Source organism: Pteropus vampyrus, unplaced genomic scaffold (genome assembly GCF_000151845.1).
Source record: "Pteropus vampyrus isolate Shadow unplaced genomic scaffold, Pvam_2.0 Scaffold488, whole genome shotgun sequence".
Lineage (NCBI taxonomy): Eukaryota > Metazoa > Chordata > Mammalia > Chiroptera > Pteropodidae > Pteropus > Pteropus vampyrus.
The window spans coordinates 177,991-195,124 of NW_011889269.1; the positions used below are offsets into that span (position 1 = coordinate 177,991).

The 17,134-nt window shown below is 43.4% G+C and overlaps 2 protein-coding genes across 3 annotated transcripts; both read left to right on the forward strand.

Moving 5' to 3' along the window:
- Nucleotides 1-5,559: 5,559 nt before the first annotated feature.
- METTL17 (methyltransferase like 17) lies at nucleotides 5,560-11,460 on the forward strand. 2 transcript variants are annotated; one of them, XM_011382724.2, is made up of 14 exons: nucleotides 5,561-5,736; nucleotides 5,888-6,041; nucleotides 6,127-6,261; nucleotides 7,147-7,228; nucleotides 7,480-7,561; nucleotides 7,865-7,938; nucleotides 8,456-8,550; nucleotides 8,919-8,989; nucleotides 9,181-9,288; nucleotides 9,553-9,621; nucleotides 10,331-10,381; nucleotides 10,643-10,735; nucleotides 10,955-11,139; nucleotides 11,212-11,460. In XM_011382724.2, the coding sequence occupies exons 1-14, from the start codon at nucleotides 5,584-5,586 to the stop codon at nucleotides 11,315-11,317; spliced, it is 1,458 nt and encodes a 485-aa protein (XP_011381026.2). In that variant the 5' UTR covers nucleotides 5,561-5,583; the 3' UTR covers nucleotides 11,318-11,460. The 2 variants fall into 2 exon arrangements, with proteins under 2 accessions (XP_023380474.1, XP_011381026.2); XM_023524706.1 differs by lacking the exon at nucleotides 9,553-9,621 and having other exon boundaries at nucleotides 5,560-5,736.
- Nucleotides 11,461-12,513: 1,053 nt separating this feature from the next.
- SLC39A2 (solute carrier family 39 member 2) lies at nucleotides 12,514-14,744 on the forward strand. Its single transcript, XM_023524707.1, has 4 exons — nucleotides 12,514-12,782; nucleotides 12,972-13,102; nucleotides 13,352-13,402; nucleotides 13,828-14,744. Exons 1-4 carry the CDS (start codon nucleotides 12,668-12,670, stop codon nucleotides 14,458-14,460), a joined length of 930 nt encoding a protein of 309 aa, XP_023380475.1. The 5' UTR covers nucleotides 12,514-12,667; the 3' UTR covers nucleotides 14,461-14,744.
- The last annotated feature ends 2,390 nt before the right edge of the window (nucleotides 14,745-17,134 follow it).

Below are 17,134 nucleotides of genomic sequence, written 5' to 3' on the forward strand. Positions count from 1 at the left end.
TGTGTGGTCTCTCCTATACCAAGAAAAGAGGTCTTGTATGTCTGAAAAGGACCTCAGAAAGTCTAATTTAAAGAGTCAGTATTTTAAATATCATTTTTATTTTTTCTTATTAGGGAAGGAACACATATTCAATACTGAAAGTTTTGAAAACTGGAAAACTCACAAATGAAAATAATAATAATAATTGCAATCTCAGCAACCAAAGATAAAGTCTCTTAATATTTACAGATTTCCTACCAGCACTTTTTTCTGGTTCTATATTCAAAACTAAAATGTGTAATATAGTACATCATCTTATGGTTCTGCTTTTTTTGCTTGACAGTATGAAGGGAATGTTTTCCCATTACCATAAACTTCCTCCCAGTGTGTAACATGTGGCAGCATAGTTTTCCATCCTAGAGATGTACCATCACCAATTTAACCTTTCTCTTATTTCAGTTATTTTCCCTATGACAGACCGAGAGCTGAAAACTGTGTTTAAAATTTGACCTCAATGGCGGTGACCTTTCCTAATGAGCCATTTCAAATGTATGTAATTATCATCGTGGGGACTTGTTCTCATTAAACTTCTCATTCTTTATTTCTGATGTTCTCTGCCCTCCAAGAATGGTCAGGGCCCAAGGTGGCCAAGCTCCCAGGCTACTTGCCTCCAGCCAAGAGCAGCCTGTGTTTATCTCCAGTGAGTCATTTTAAAAAATCTTGTTCTTTGTTTCAATTTAGAATGTTAACAACATATATCACTGTTGGCAAAACAAAATTACATGCTCTTCTAACCAAAGAACCTTATTTATCAACCCACTCAGGGGTATCTGGACCAGCCTAAATGACTGTTGGTATTTTATAGATGAAAAACTGAAAATATAGGATGGAGCAAGAACGACCCCAGACTTATGAAGTTTTGCTTGACTTTCCTTAACAATTTCATTCTTCAGAAACTTTTCGCATGTGAACATACAACAAAATGGATGTACTGTTCTGGAAGTTTCTTTTACTTATTTTACTTATCATTAAACTTTAATGATGTTTCTTTTACTTATCATTATTTCCACTTTCTGCCAGATTTCAGAGATGACAACCCATTTGACTCAGTAAGTGATGTCCTCCAGTGCAGAGATATTGTTGTAGGCCCCGTCAGAAGTGAGTACTCATCAACTTCTTTTTCTCCTATTGGTGAAGCTCTACTATAAGCCATGCATACTCTATCACCCAGGTTTCCTTTAGGTTGGTGACATGGAGCCAGGGATGAAATCTGGCCAGCCTAGGCTGTGGTCCTCAGTTGACGGAAAGACTGAGTCATGATAGGAAACTGCTTATAGCTCTAAGGCACATGGAGACAAATCAGAGGGATCACAGTCAATTTATATTGGATACGTACTGTGCTTTGTGTGATTTGTTTAAGTATTTTTAAAGGATGTCTGATCCTGAAGTGAGTTTGTTTTGACAAAGGGTTTTCACCTCACCTTGTCGAATTATAATCATATTGTTCTTTTAAAAACACTTTTATTTAAATCTTGTTTTTAGACATGTTTTTGAGAGAACGTTTTTAAAGTAGATAAGTGTTTATATTTGAAAAATAAGTAATGTAAACATGTTGTTTGTTTTGGGAGGGAAGTCTGTGGAAGAACTGATGAGGATATAGGTTCAGGCTCCTGGCTCCTGTAATCCTCAATACCTCATAAAAGTTTTAGCATAAAAGCTAGGAAAGCCAGACCATCACAGAACCTTGAGCATCAAGCACTAATCTTCCTGTACTTCTACTGAGGAAGTTAAATTTGTCTTTCTGCAGACCATGACCCCCAGTCTTTGAGGGACTCTAGCCTCTTTGTGCAGAAACAGGAAAGAAAATCCTACAAGCGGAGGTCACTGATGAGCATCAGTCACTGGGCCATCGGCAGCAGCCTAGCACTGAGATTCTGATGTTCTTGTTAAGATGGTGTGTATCTGTCCCTATTGGTCTACCCCACACATTCGCTTGTTCCCTGCTCAGCTAATTGACAGAAATAATGTTGCATTATTCAAGTGTATGTGTATGAATCATAGATCTTTTCTCTCAGTATTGCCTATACTTTGAAACTTAAACCTAAGGATTTTACATTGAACGTTGAGTTTTTACTAAAAATAAAACACATATCCTTTCTTCTTGTAATTCTTGGCCTTCTGAATCTTTGAAAGCGTATACAAAACTTGAAGGAATTGTCCCTTGAATCTATTTGGAGAAGTAGATCTGTGTGGCTCTAGGGAAGCTGTGAAAATGCACTACTTAGATCTCCTGCTGTGGGAACCATAACTGACCAATAACCCCAACTGCCACACTCTGAATCTGCTATGCTTCCTATGGCCCACTTTCAAATGAGTATAGTAGTGATACTAAGTGAGGCCCATTTCTACAAGATGCAAGTCTCCTCTGGTGGCTACATTGGGCTCAAATACTCTCCATCAGGCTTGGCTGAAACTTTTCTAGATCTGTTCCTATCCAATCCATTTTCCTTCTCTCATGACAGTTTAACAGCTCTTCCTGCCTCTTTTGGTTTCTTCTTCCTTATCCCCTCACAGGCATTTCTCCCAATAAATCTATTACAAATCTAATCCCATCTTAATGTCTGCTTTGCCAAGAACCTAAACTAACACTGATGTGTCCACAAAACAGATTAAAGCTGTAATCCGTGATTTCAAAATAAGCTAATAATCCAAGACATGAAAGAACAATATGCACCACAATTAGAAAAACTCAGAAGAAGTGTGACATAGGAAAAGTTACAATAAAAGTAAAATAATTTAAAAGATAAAGACTAATCTAAAAGGCACATAAATGCAAATAAACACAACAAATGATGCCTTAAGAGAATTGAATATTAACAACAACAACTAAAAGAAATGAAGAAAGAGGTTTTTTAAAAGGGTACTCTTTGGGATCTTTGATGGCAGAATTTCTTTAATTTCCTAATAAACTTATTCCAGTTGCTTCACACCCTTACTGTTGAGGGTATCTCTAAATCTAATTATTAGCTATCTCCCTTTCTTATAAACTAGTGGAGAAGACCAGTTGGCCCTTATCCATCTCCAACCAAATCATCCAAACCTTCCTCAGAGAATCTTTTTTATTTTCCTGTGCTTAATTTGGGGGTGGGAGTATTTCTCTTTAATATTGTCTAGTTTCTCCCCACTGACAACTGTTTTTTTTAATGTAAAGCCAATAATTGGAAATATTACCCAGGTCAAAGTATGATGTGTTAATATAGCAAAAGTCATGCATCAGGCATGAAATTGGGCTCATCTGTGCTTTGAGAAGATTGTGACCTGGTCAAACAATTAACCTGAGATCCTCAACCCAGTCTATCCTGGGCTTTTCCAAGGAATTGGAAACACAGAGCAGTCACTTTATCAACATCATCAACGAATATTGATTAAGCATTTTCAATGTACGATGAATCGTGTTTGCTGTTTTAGCTATCTTATGGACATCCTCACCTCATGTAGAGGTTTTTGTTTTTACGAACAATACTTTGGATTAGTCTAAGTCAGTTTTTGAGATGTATCCCTGAAGGAAGGGAACTGTCTTAATCAGACTAGTGTCAGAATGAAGAAAGCCACATCTGTGTTGGAAGTTTGATAAAAAATAAAATAAAAATAAATTTTAAAAAATGGGAGGGACATTTAGAGGCACTACCAAGGTCTCCTCTTTCTTATTTCTCAGCCCCACTTTCAAGTCCGTCTTAGAAATAAGACATGAATTCGTAATCAAAATAAAAGTGATTATAGCTTTTCATGTTCCTAAAATACATGTAATATATATGATAATATCATAAACATATTGCGTGTTTGCTTTGGCCCAGACATTATCTCATTAAACCCTCACTTCAATAAACACTTGAGGTAGCAACTATTATTACTTTGCTGCTCTAGAATTCAAATGCAGACTGCTGAATTTCAGAGGTCAAATATCTTATGTCTATGTTCTATCTCTGTATAACAAAAAATAACATAGCCAATCTTATGCTCCAGCTAACCTACAGTGACAAGGATATTTTATTTTGCTAATATCATCAGTCCTCCACATCCATGGGTTATACAACTGTGGGTTCGACCAACCAGAAATCAAAAATATTTGAAAAAAATTTTTCAGAAAGTTAATCCCTAAACAATACAGTTCAGCAACTATTTATATAGCATTTACATTGTATTAGGTATTATAAGTAACTAGAGATGAAGTAAACAGAGGAATGTGCCTAGATTATATGTAAATACATCATTTTTATATAAGGGACTTGAGCATGGAGAATTTTGGTATCCACAGGGGTCCTGGAACCAATTCCCTATGGATACTGGGGGACAACTGTACTTGAGCCAGTAATTTAAAGTAAAAGCAAAGTGTTGCAAGAGATTAAGCTAAACATGGCAGTGTGAATTAAAGGGGGGTGTGCAGAGGTGGGGGGATGGTGAACCTGAAAGGGAGGAGAGCAGTGAGTGGGGAACTTACAACAGCTGTCCTAAGCACCCCTCAAGTCTCCATCCAGAGCATTTAGATTATAAAGCAAAGGCTTCCTTTATTAAAATCTAAGCTAAATACTCTAAATGCAAACCTGACATTTAACTCTCCAACTGATATACTTCCTCATATTTTACCCTTTAATTATCATACTTGGACTCTTGAAGTTATAGTAAATTCAATACTTTTACCTATCTAGTCACCAGATTAAGATAAACCACCGATGACTAACGTGTTTGCTATAGGAATCAAGAGGTTACAGCACAGTGAATTCATTTTAATGCTACATGTTAATTTAACATTTCAGAACATTTAGCACATTGTTCTTAATTTGCTAACCTGCATTCCAGATACCAACAATATGCAATAGGGCATATGCTTAAAGATGAAGCTTAAGAGTGAGGCTAAGCTTAAAGCTTGTTTTCACCTAAGGAACTTCATGGTCTTGGGCGTGGCATTTAACCACCTTAAGACTAAACTTTCCTCAGCTGTAAAATGGGCTTAACAACAGAATCTATCTTATAGGATTGTGGGGATTCAATGAAGTAATATGTAAAATTGCTTGCCACAGTATCTGGCACATAATGTTCTGTGCGTTAGCTACATATCTAAGAAAACCGCTTTAATATGAAGAGACATTAAAATGTAAAAAACATTAAATCTATTAACTATTAATTTTCATTCTCTTTGGTCGCCTAAATCTGGTTTTTATCTCATTTTCGGTTACTGCACTTCCCCCACACCATCCCCCTTTTTACACAAGGGGGAAAAAAACCAAGACTTCAGCGTTCTCCAGAAAGAAAATCAAGGGAACGCAAGCGACTAACACATCCAGAAAATTGTCTGCCTGTCTACCGTACATTCCTAGAGACCCCGGAAAGGGCCCGCCCACCACTTGATTTCTGGACCCCGAGACCATTCCCAAATATGCCTTGATTCCACCCGGCTTCCGGCTGGTTACGTCGGAACTGAGATCCAAGTCTCATTCACGCACGCTCACCCTCTGGGTAATTTACATAGCGACTGTTTATTGGCTACTAGCATGCACTCGCTCTCCTCATTGGCTGATACTGCCCCAAGCCGACAGTCTGCAGAGGATGTTCGCCGCGGCGAGTGAGACTGAGGGTCACAGGCACCTGAATTTCCGTTTCCGGTTCGTCTCCGGCGCCATGGCGACCACTAGCGGACCGAGGTATCTATGGACTTTAGGCAGATGGCGCCGTGGTCTTGGTGTAGCTTCCCCGTCCCGGGTGAGTGTCTGCTATTTCTGCTCTTAAAGAGACTCTGGATCTCCGAAACAGCTCTGTTCGGAGGAAGAGCGCTCTTGGTAGCCTCTCCCTTAGCGAGCTCCCCCAGCTTTACCTTCTGTCACGCAATCAGCTTTTCTTTCCCCGTCTGCAGGCTCTCGCCGCCCTTGTGCCCGGCGTATCTCAGGTGGATAACAAGTCTGATTTTCTGGGGAAGAGGCCCCATCGCCGGCACCCTGGCATCATGCAGCTGCCGCGCTTGCGGCTGCCCCAAGCACTGACTGACACCGCGCAGTTACTGCTGCTCGGTGAGTAATGGTTGGAAAGGAAGGCCGAAGAAGCGGAAACTGGGCCCGCAAGCAACTGATGCCACTTTTCATCTTTGGTTCACAGAATGCTCAATGCCCAATGTGGAGAAGCAGGTGCAAGCACTGACCAATTATCTCTGGAGCCGACATTTACCCATAGAGCCAGAGGAGTTACAAAGACGGGCTGTACATCTTGAGAAAAAATTCCTGGAAAACACAGGTAGGGTTTAAGAATAATTAAAGACTGGGTCAAATTGAAATATCAATGGGAAATGAAAAGTAAGAAATAATTTTAGTTTCTCAAATAGGTACTACAGTTTCTGGACAGAGCAGTTATTACAATAATGCTTTACTAAGAGAAGATAGATTATTTCAGATGTTGCCCTTGGGGTTTTGGTGAAGGTCAACAATTGTTTAGTATTGTGCTGAAATCTAGACCTTTTTGTTTCTACAAATCCACTGGATTAGGACCGTCTTAAGTTTTTGTTCAACTGAAATAAAGTCCCTGTATGGCCCCCTGTCCAGTACTTAACCCTTTTCAGGGATCAGAGAATAAGTATAACTCATCAAGTTGTTTCATGACTGTGAGCTCCTTCATATTACAGACCTGCCTTTTATTTATCTTGTATTCCCTGTACTTCCCACAGTGCCTGGCTCATAGTAGGCACTCAGTAGGTAAAATAGTACTGAACTGAACACAGTCATGAGTCTTAAGATTTCCAAGCCCTTTTCCTCCCTATAGAAACATTGGAGATTTCATAACTTAAGTTTTGGGGAAATAAGGAAATCCACAAAATATTGTCCTTATCTTATTTTTAAATCTTGACCACACTTCCCTTTAATATAGAACAAAAGCTGTGGGATGGGGTGGGTTGAGTTGAATAAACTACTCTTAGAGGCAAAGTACTATCTGATATACTCCCTTGGTAGTGGTGGTGGTGGTTATTCTTACCTGAAATTTTTCTCTAGGTTTGGCTTCTCTCTTAAGCTTTGAGGCTTTTCCCAGATGGGGGTTGGGGAGAAATGGGCAGGCAGTAAATTCAAATATTGGATCTGAGCCCTATTCTTCCTAGGTCCTCACTTCCAGTCCTTGTTCTCACCCCAGACTTATCTCAGACAGAGGAGAAACTTCGTAAAGCAGTGCTGCATGCCATGCGTAAAACTACCTACCATTGGCAAGAACTGAGGTAAGGGAGACTAGAAGGGCTGCAGAAGAAAGAAGTCTGACTTTCGAAGGAGGGTTGGAGAATTACAATGACACAATCTTGTGTTTGAAAAAGCCACCTGGTTTGTAAGGCTCCACAGGACTATTCTGTGTTAAGGAGTGAAAGTACTGATGTGGAAGAGCCTTTCCAAAGATTTCATTTCCTAAAAATCTAGAGGCAGCTATGGGATAGAGGTTATTTCCCAGTGGATTTGACTGTGATTTTTTTGGCAGCTACAATGAGGGACTCAGCCTGGTGTATATGGCAGCAAGACTGGATGGTGGCTTTGCAGCAGTCTCCAGGGCATTCCATGAGGTGAAAGTCCCTCAGCTTCCCACCTGAACCCTTTTACCATCAGTTCTCTTATTCAATAAAGTAGTCTTCTGGAGTAGGATTCTTGGGACATTACCTGTGCATTTTTTTAAGAGGCTCTCTTTGTCCTCTGAAAGGATTTTGTGACCCAAGAAAGGTTTAGAAGCTTTCTGTTCTATAAAGTATTTACACTGACTGTCAAAAGCCATTCACGTCTCCTCTATGATGGTCTCCTAATTCGTATTTACCAAGTCCCTAAATAAGTGTCTACTTATCCTACTGCGTGATATTGTATTATTTGTTCAGATCCAGACTCGAATTCCAGAGTTCCAACCACAAACCTTGATGGACTTTGGGTCAGGTACTGGTTCTGTCACCTGGTAAGTATCTCTCTGTCTCCATCCATTCTAGCTCTAGAAAGCCATGCTTATGCCAATCTCAAGAGACTGGGGAACCAGAGGAAGAACAGGAAAGTTGAGAACAAGAATGTTTTCTCCCTCAGATTAGGCGAGGCATGAGAAGGTATATGGATTAGGGCCAAAACTTAAATGTCAACTAAAAAAGAATAGACCTATGTTTAGAAAGATAAAAAAGGTAAGAAATCTAGGGCATAAGTTTTACATATCGTCAAAATATTTTTGCCTACAAGTCGTTTTTTTGAGTCTCCTTAAGTGAGCTGCCCAGCAAAGCTGACCGCACTGAAGTAGTCCAAACCTTGTGGCGCAAGACAAGTGATTTTAAGGAGTTGTAAATGAAATAAGAAAATAACATTGTTCATTTTCTAACTATTTTAACATAACACTCATTTTTGCCAGTGGTGGGGTTAAGGGTAAAGGAGTCTCTTTCAGGAATGACTCTTTGTCATGAGAATTGGTGATTTATATTTTGCCATCTTAGGGCCGCTCATAGTATTTGGGGCCAGAGCCTACGTGAATATATGTGTGTGGACAGTTCACCTGCCATGTTGGATTTGGCAGAAAAGCTACTGAAAGGTGAGGATAAGGTATAAGAAAGGGCTGTCTGAAGCTGAATTAGTTAAGAAAGCAAAGGAAGTACTAGAAGGGGTGTTTTATTCAGGAGTAAAGGAGAAGACAAAAAGTTAAAGATGAGTGTGGTCTTCTTCCATTATTATGGTCAAGCAGAGGGTGGTGGAGGCCTTCGCTGGACTGCGGATGGGTTGGGTAAGATTAACAGGACAGGTGACCCAATATTCTTCCTGTTCTTTTTAATGTTTGCTTACCCTATTGCATCTCACTCTCATCTAGCATTATTTTAATTATCAGGGCCATGTTTCTTATCAGGATAGCACTTCAGTTTATACCTAGACTCATAGTTGCCATATCTCTCCTTTCCTCCACAGGTGGTTCAGAATCTGGGGAGCCTTATGTTCCAGGTGTCTTTTTCAGACAGTTTCTACCTGTGTCACCCAAGGCAAGTAGCAAAGTATAGAGTATGCTAAATGTGGAAGTTGGCAGATAGAAAACTTTGGTCTCAGCTCCACAACCCAGTATTGAGCGTTAGAAGATAAAAAACAGCAGAAGAAATTTAGGAAAATAGAATTTTGTTGTGCTCTTAGAAGGGGGACATGTTAGGTCTGTCATGTTCCTTGTCTTGGTCCTCAGGTACAGTTCAGTGTGGTGGTATCAGCCTTTTCCCTAAGTGAGCTGCCCAGCAAAGCTGACCGCACTGAAGTAGTCCAAACCTTGTGGCGCAAGACAAGTGATTTTCTAGTGAGTCGAAATTCCTTTTTCCCTTAAAACTTTAAAGTAGCTTCATGGGTTCCATGCCTTTCCTTCTCTTCATTGGAACTTATCTTCATACATTTCTCTCTGGCATAGATTCCTTTGTCCTTCTTTTAGGGTCTCCATCCCCAACTTATATATAATGCCATTTCCTTTAGGATTACTTTTCCATCTAAATGCTCTTACAGAGCTACTGACATTTATGTTTTCATGTGGTTCAGAGCTTCTGCTTGTTTTCCTCTTTGTGAACAGATACTGGTAGAAAATGGTACAAAAGCAGGGCACCGCCTTCTCATGGAAGCCAGGGACCTGGTCCTTAAGGTAAAAGTCTTTCCTGGTCCTTAAGGTAAAAGTCTTTCCCTTCTCCCTCCTCCCCTGCCACCGCCAACCACCACCACTACCTCTGTCACCAATTACTGGTACTCCCTTGAAAACTGAAAAGACTGTCATACAATGGTAAGGGTGACTCAGGATAGTAGACATGTAAAGTCATTATAATATAGGGTAGTGGTTGGCAAACTAGAGCCTGTGGATCAAATCTGGCCTGCCACTTGTGTCTGTATGAGCCAGGCTTATCCGAGTGTCTGTTGTGTATGGCTACTTTCACAGTACAAATGGCAGTTGAATAGCTGGGACAGAGACATATTTTGCCTACTCTCTGGGCCTTTTAAAAAAAGTTTGCAGACCCCTGATCTGGGACATTGCTGAGCCAAAAACCTTATCACTCTGGGACTGTATGAGTCAGTGTCTAATCATAAATATAATTGTCCTGGGGTGGGATTTTTTTGAGAACGGAGTTGCTGACAAGGAGAACACCATCTTATGGGCCAAGTTCCTGCCTTTCTTGGTGCAAAGAGAAAGTTTTTTGTTTGGAGTATTAAAGAAATTGCAAACTTAATTCAAAGAATGTAGTTAATAATTACCAGAATTGAATGTTAAAGGAATCCTCAATTGACTGAGTGCAGAGATTGACTTGTGGGTATAGACCCCTCAGGCCCAGCTTAATTTTTTTGATTTTCTTTGATTTCAGGGAAAGGAGAAGTCACCTCTGGACCCTCGACCTGGTTTTGTCTTTGCCCCAGTGAGTATTACTTCTACCTTTCCCAGCTCGCAAAGATCTGAGCTCAGTTGTAGCCAGGACAAGTGAGAGTGCAAAACTAAGCCGCCCACCTCCACTGCTTTGTGTCCCTATTTAATTTCTCAGTGGTTGCCCTGCTCTCCCTGCTCCCTGCTCCTGCGCTCCCTTATCCCTAGCCCTTCCTGAACATTTAACTCTTAGTTTTTCAGTTTTATGATTCGTGGTTCTTTTATCTTACCTCATGTCTTTTATGTGTATTTACAGTGTCCCCATGAACTTCCTTGTCCCCAGTTGACAGCCTCTAAGCCCCTGGCCTGTAGCTTTTCCCAGGCTTACCATCCCATCCCCTTCAGCTGGGTAGGTACCCTGGGAATATTGTAGCAGGGAGAAAATAGCCTGAGAAAGCAGAATAGAAAAGAATCGGGTGGGAAGAGTTGGGAAATTAGAGAATAGGTTGGAAATTTTAGGGCCCAAATGTGTGTGATGTAGAACATTAAAAGGGCTGCAAGAATTGGGGTCAGATTTTCTTTTTCCAGTATCTTTTTCCTCCACACAGTCTCTCTATCCTTATCTTAGAACAAGCAGCCAAAGGAGGAAAAGTTCTCAATGGTGATCCTTGCCCGGGGATCTCTAGAGGAGGCTAATCGCTGGCCCCGGATCACTCAGCCTGTCCTTAAACGGCCACGCCATGTGCATTGTCACCTATGTTGTCCAGATGGGCATATGCAGCATGCTGTGATCACAGCCCGCCGCCATGGCAGGTATAGAAGTTGTGATCAAAATTAGTGGGAGGTGTCAGGAACCTGAAGCCCACATTGACCTCTATCCCATAGGGATTTGTATCGCTGTGCCCGTGTCAGCTCCTGGGGAGATCTTTTACCTGTGACCACACCATCTGAGCCTCCTCCATCCTCTGCTGAAGATCCACCTGAGAGCTGACAAGGATATGTAACAAGAGTTTTCTTCTATCGTACTTGCCAAGGCTAAAGCTACCTGGTATCCAGGATGGGAGCGCTAGGACCCCTATATATCTGTCTTTGAGGTTTTAATAATAATAAACAAAAGTTTTCAAAGAATGGAAATGGATCTTGTGATTCTTGAAAGGTATAGAGGTAGGTCATCATGGCCTGGCCTGTAACGAAATGACTTTCCATGCCTGTCTTATCTTCCCACACAAATCTCAAGCTCGCCCTCTGCTGTAAGAATATTGCTGCTTCCACCAGAGACCTGGATTTCCCAGGGAGGTAATCTGGAGTAGTGGGGAAAGCCGCCCCAGCACTCTGAGAACTGGCTCAACGGGTCTCAGGGTTGTTAGGCCACCTGAATAGGGAACCAGCAGCTGCCTAGCCTCTAGCTTTTTCTCTCCTTCCTTTTCGTCTTTTTTTAGGGTTCATCAGTTCCCTCAGAGTTTGCTTCATACGTTTTCCTCAAGAGTTGATCCCCATCAGAACTACATCTTCCATTCCACCCATGTATGTCTAGGATCCTTTAGTTTACTTGGTTCATTTCTCAGTTTTCCGGTAGGCCTTGCTGTTTTCAGAGCTAGAGCAACTTTCTTCGTATTAAAACTCTTAGTCGCTCTCCCACAGTATATATCAGGAAACAGGCACAGTCGGAAGTTGTACCAGTAACAACATTGTAATACTGGAAGTTTCCATACCTGGAGCTACTTTTCTGGGGTTATAGAAAAGGGGAGTCCCCTCATCTACTAGTTCCCACAGAGTGGTGGCAGGACCGGCCCTCTGCTCCACCTCCTCTATCCCCAGATGGCCCCAAATCCCCTTTGAAAGCATATGGTTCAGGTATCAGCATAGCAGCCTGTAAAACTTGGGTTAGGGTGTAGAGGATATGGAAGGCTTAGATCAAATGTCCCAAGTGAGGCAGGACCAGATTGTCCCCAGCATGAAACAGCTGAGAAGTAGCTACCATAGACTGTCCCATTTGGGATTAGACCAGCCCTGGGCATGAACCAAGACAGTCCACAGCCCTTGGATTAGTCATGACTTGAAGAAGAGGAGACAGAGCACAGGGCTGTGCCTGACAGGGAGGGAGTCTGGAGTTTCTGGTTTCAGTGTGAGCCAGGGGAGGGGCCTTCATGTAGGGGGAGGGCGGGAAGCTGGGGCAGGGCCCCAGTCAGCTATGCAAGGCTGCGTAAGCAGAGGCAGCACAGAACAGAGAGGATCCCAACACCTTCCTCAATCGCAGGAGTGGACACTGCAGCTTTGACCACCTAAGGCACCACACTTGCTCCAAAGCTTGTAGCTCCATTTGTCATTCTGAGGCCCAAGGATGGAGCCACTACTAGGGGTGAAAATTGGCTGCCTGTTTGCCCTGCTGGCTCTCACCCTGGTCTGTGGCCTTATTCCCATCTGCTTCAAATGGTTCCAGATCGAGGCGGCCACAGGTATAGCCCTTCCGTATCTTTGTCTGCATAACGCGGGTCTGACTTCAACCCTGTCACCTTATCCTGACACCTTGCTCTGATTCTCTCACCATCCCCAAGCTTGGGATGTCGGGTGCTGCCTGTTGCTCTTTAGTCACCTTTGTCCATCTCCTCATTGCCAACTGGATTATAACTCCTGCTTTTCATTAGGTCGTCACCGCCGGGTCCTCAGCCTCCTGGGCTGCATTTCTGCCGGTGTTTTCCTGGGAGCAGGGCTCATGCACATGACCGCTGAAGCCCTGGAGGGAATGGAAACGGAAATCCAGAAATTTGAGATGCAGGTGAGCAGCTGAGTATCAGGGCTGGGAGGCCGGAATGATGAACAGAACCAAGGGAAGAAAGAGGACAAAGTGATGGAGCCAAAGACATGACTCCTGGGTGGAACGACAGAGAAGATGACAGCTCCTGTGTTGTGTGGAATAATGACAAGAGGTCAGACTGGGCTTTAAAGAAAGCAATGGAGCCGAAGGGACAGGACAGGAAACTGAGCTGCTCCATCCTCCATCTAATTTCTGCTTTTTCTTCCATAGAACAGGACAGAAAGTAAGGGAAATTTTTCTGGTGATGCTGATTCAGCTCATGTAAGTATCTCTCACCAGCCCCTATCTGGAGGGTGAGGAGAACCAGAGACTCCTCTCACCCCCAGAGCCTTTGGAGAGGAGAACGTGAGGAATACCAGAACCCTCTGCTCCTCAGCTCGGACACTGTAGGAGGAGCCAACCTGATTCTTTTGGGTTTATGGAACCCCAGACCAAGCTCTTGCTTTGCTCTTGCATTCTTTCTCTGCACTCTTTAATGTGCCTCACATCGTTTTCCGTATTTCTAATCCTACTGCCCCTGTATCCCTTGGTCCTCTGGTACCTTGTTGTCTTATGTCCGTATCTCCTCTGGGCTTCATTCCCGACCCTTTTTTATGTTCTAGTCTCACATTTCCCATTCTCCTCAGTCCACCCTTTTCACCTCCTTCCTTCCTTTCCCGTCTCACAGCCCCTCTCTCTGTTCCCAGATGGACTATCCCTACGGAGAGCTCGTCATCTCCCTGGGCTTCTTCTTGGTCTTCTTTATGGAGTCGCTGGCACTGCAGTGCTGTCCTGGAGCTGCTGGAGGATCTGAAGTGCAGGAGGAGGAATGCGGGGGCGCTCACGTGCTCGGATTCCACAGCCACGGACCTCTGCCCTCGCCCTCGCGCAGCCCCTTTCGAGCCCTCATCCTCCTGCTCTCACTCTCCTTCCACTCGGTGTTTGAAGGTCTAGCTGTGGGGCTGCAGACAACAGTAGCAGCTACCGTGCAGCTCTGTCTTGCTGTCCTGGCTCACAAGGGGCTCGTAGTGTTTGGTGTAGGACTGCGGCTGGTGCAGACAGGCACTGAGTCCCGATGGGCCGTGTTCTCCATACTGTTGTTCGCGCTCATGTCCCCCTTAGGCCTAGCCCTAGGGCTGGCTGTGGCTGGAGGAGACTCTGAAGGGGCACGAGGCTTAGCCCAGGCTGTGTTAGAGAGTGTGGCAGCTGGCACCTTCCTGTATGTCACCTTCCTAGAAATTCTGCCCCGGGAGCTGGCTGGTCCTGAAGCTCCTCTGGCCAAGTGGGGCTGTGTAGCCACTGGTTTTGCCTTCATGGCTCTTATTGCATTGTGGGCCTGAGAGATTCCTGACTTCTCTCACAGACTCCTCTAGAATGCTCTCCCTACCCCCAGGAGGCACCTCACAAATGGCTTTGGCCCTCAGACATCTTCAGTGAGACTAAGTGGCATTTACTAGGCATCATCCGCCATGAACTGGGCCCCAGCTTTTCCTACATGAGATCCCATTGCTCATCCAAGACTGAGAAAAAGATGTTTATTTAGGTTGAGGGCCTATACATTGGAGAATTGATATAAAGACCATCTCTCCAGATTTGACTCATCCCATTTTTGCTACCATATGTAATAAAATGTCCATTTTACCCTTCCCCTTCAACCATGCTGTACTTCATTTCTTCAGGTTGCCTAAGAGCTGCCTGGTGGAATGGGGAGTGGGGAGGGTGAGTGTTAGACGCACTCTTTTCTTCTGGAATTAGGGCCTCCAGCCATTTTGGTAATTGCAGCTATGCCCACCAGACATGGGAGCATTGCTGAAATTCTAACATTAGTCACAAGTGTTTAGATATTAAGCCAGAGTTTTCAGCATTTAGAGAAAAGAGTTTTAAAAACAGAAACCATGGGGATCTAGATTTTTTCCCTACAATAACCACACCCACCCCACTCCCAGTACCTATTATCAGCCACCTGAAACATGTCCAACAGACTCTTGAGATCAGGCTCAATGGAGTCTACTTCCATCTGGTTCCTATTTTTCACATTGAGCCCTGTGTGGCCTTTGGGGCATGATTGTTCTTTGAGCCTCTGTCTCCAGGTTGCCTTGTGCTGAGGAATTAAAAAGCAGTGTGTTTGGAAAGGGAGAAAGGCGCCAGATAAATGCCAAGGGTGATTACTTGGTGCTGCCACATGGTGGCTTTCCTTCTGCCTGCCCTACCTGCCACTATGTCTTTGGCCCCTCCCCACTGGACCATGTGTCTTACAGTTGAGTAACCGCTACAATGTGTTGCTTTTCTTCAAAACTGCACAAATACAAAAACATTATCTACGTGAGGAGGAGAAGGATGACTGCTGCCCAGCCCCTGATGAGGAATATCTCAGACTTGGTAGAGAAACAGGTAAAGAGGTGTGCCCTGTGAGCTCACACGCCCTCACCAGTTTGCCCCTTCGAATATTTTCAATGTAGAAGTCCAAGTGGCCTTAACATGAGCGAGGTCTCCCAAGTTTCATTCTCATCTCTCATTTCATTTCTGTCTTCTGTCCATCCCATTCACCTCCCCACAAATTAAGATATACAAACCTCCTCACAAGCCCAGCTTACACACCCAGGGATGATCAGTGAGAAGCCAAGCTAAAGGCAAAACTAAGTAAAATGTCTGACACAGGAAATCATTTCCCTGAAGCACCATCCTATTCCGTTTCCCTTCAGTACTAAGTGCACTCACACGTAACATGCTCAGAACAGCACCTAGTATGTTGTAATAATAATAACAGAGTTTCCACACTGAGCACCTGCTTGTGCCAGGCACTGTGCTGTTGCCTCCACACATATTTTCTCATCTTTCCAACCCTGCCAGGTAGATGTCATCCTCCTCCACACATATTTTCTCACCTTTCCACCCTGCCAGGTAGATATCATCCCCCTTGTAAGCCCAGGGTCATGCACTCAGGAAAGTTAAATAACTTGATCATAAAGCTAGCTGGGCTTCAAACTCATGTTTCCGTGATTCTAAGAAAAGTTCGATATATAGACTCTCTCCTCCTTACCTTTACCTTCCCCACCTTTACTTTACCTGTACCTCCCATCTTATATGTTAGGTCTCAGGAAAAAGCAGAGAGCACACTGAATCACTGAGGAAAGTTTAATAAAGGGAGGGTGCAGAAGGTGTGGGCAGAGTTAGGACAGAGCAACAAACATGGTGCAACAGCCTGGGGCTCAGTAACAGCAATGCTGTTACCTGGGCTGAAGAGAAGGAGCAGTTACCTGAAACTGGAGAGAGCCGTCCACTAAGAGCTGTGGCCTTTGGTGGAAGGGGACAACCAGCATGCAAGGACTCCACAAGAAGCCAGAGGAAAACTTTTACTCTCCTACTCTTGGATATATTGCCATGTCTCTCGTTGATCATGCCCAAACAGAAGGCAAAGGACAAAAATGTCTGGTGGTACATCGCAGATAGATCGGCCTCAAGAAGCACAGCTCAGAAACAAATTTAGAGGAGCCAGCGAAAAACATCCAGCATGCCATCAAACCCTGCTGCTTTCGACTTAAGTGATCTTGCTAGGATTTCAGAAGGATGCATGGGAAGGGACACGATTATATGGATGTTAGAGAACTACTTCTGGTATAGAGAATTTGTATGACTATGGAAAGGAGACTTGAGAAGTACAGTAGACTCCGAGGCTCTTCATGTTTCTGGGTCACTGAAGCTATCAGCATTTGAGGTAAACGAACAGAGGTCAGGAGATTTCAAGCACAGATGAGTCATGCTTTTTGCCTCCTCCCAACCCAAGAGCCCTTTGATTTCCCTTTAGCTGCCTCTGCTTCCAAACATCAATGCTTCCTTTCCTCCCTACGACCATTTCCTTTCCCTTTCCTAAGATCCTTACCAACCAGAACCAAAAACATCTTTAGTTCGGACCATATTGTATCAAAAGCTGGAATAAAGCTAGAGAATGGCTCCCTAGAGAGAACATCAGGATCAGAAAAGGGAACAATCTTGATCATTTTCAAAAGATATGGA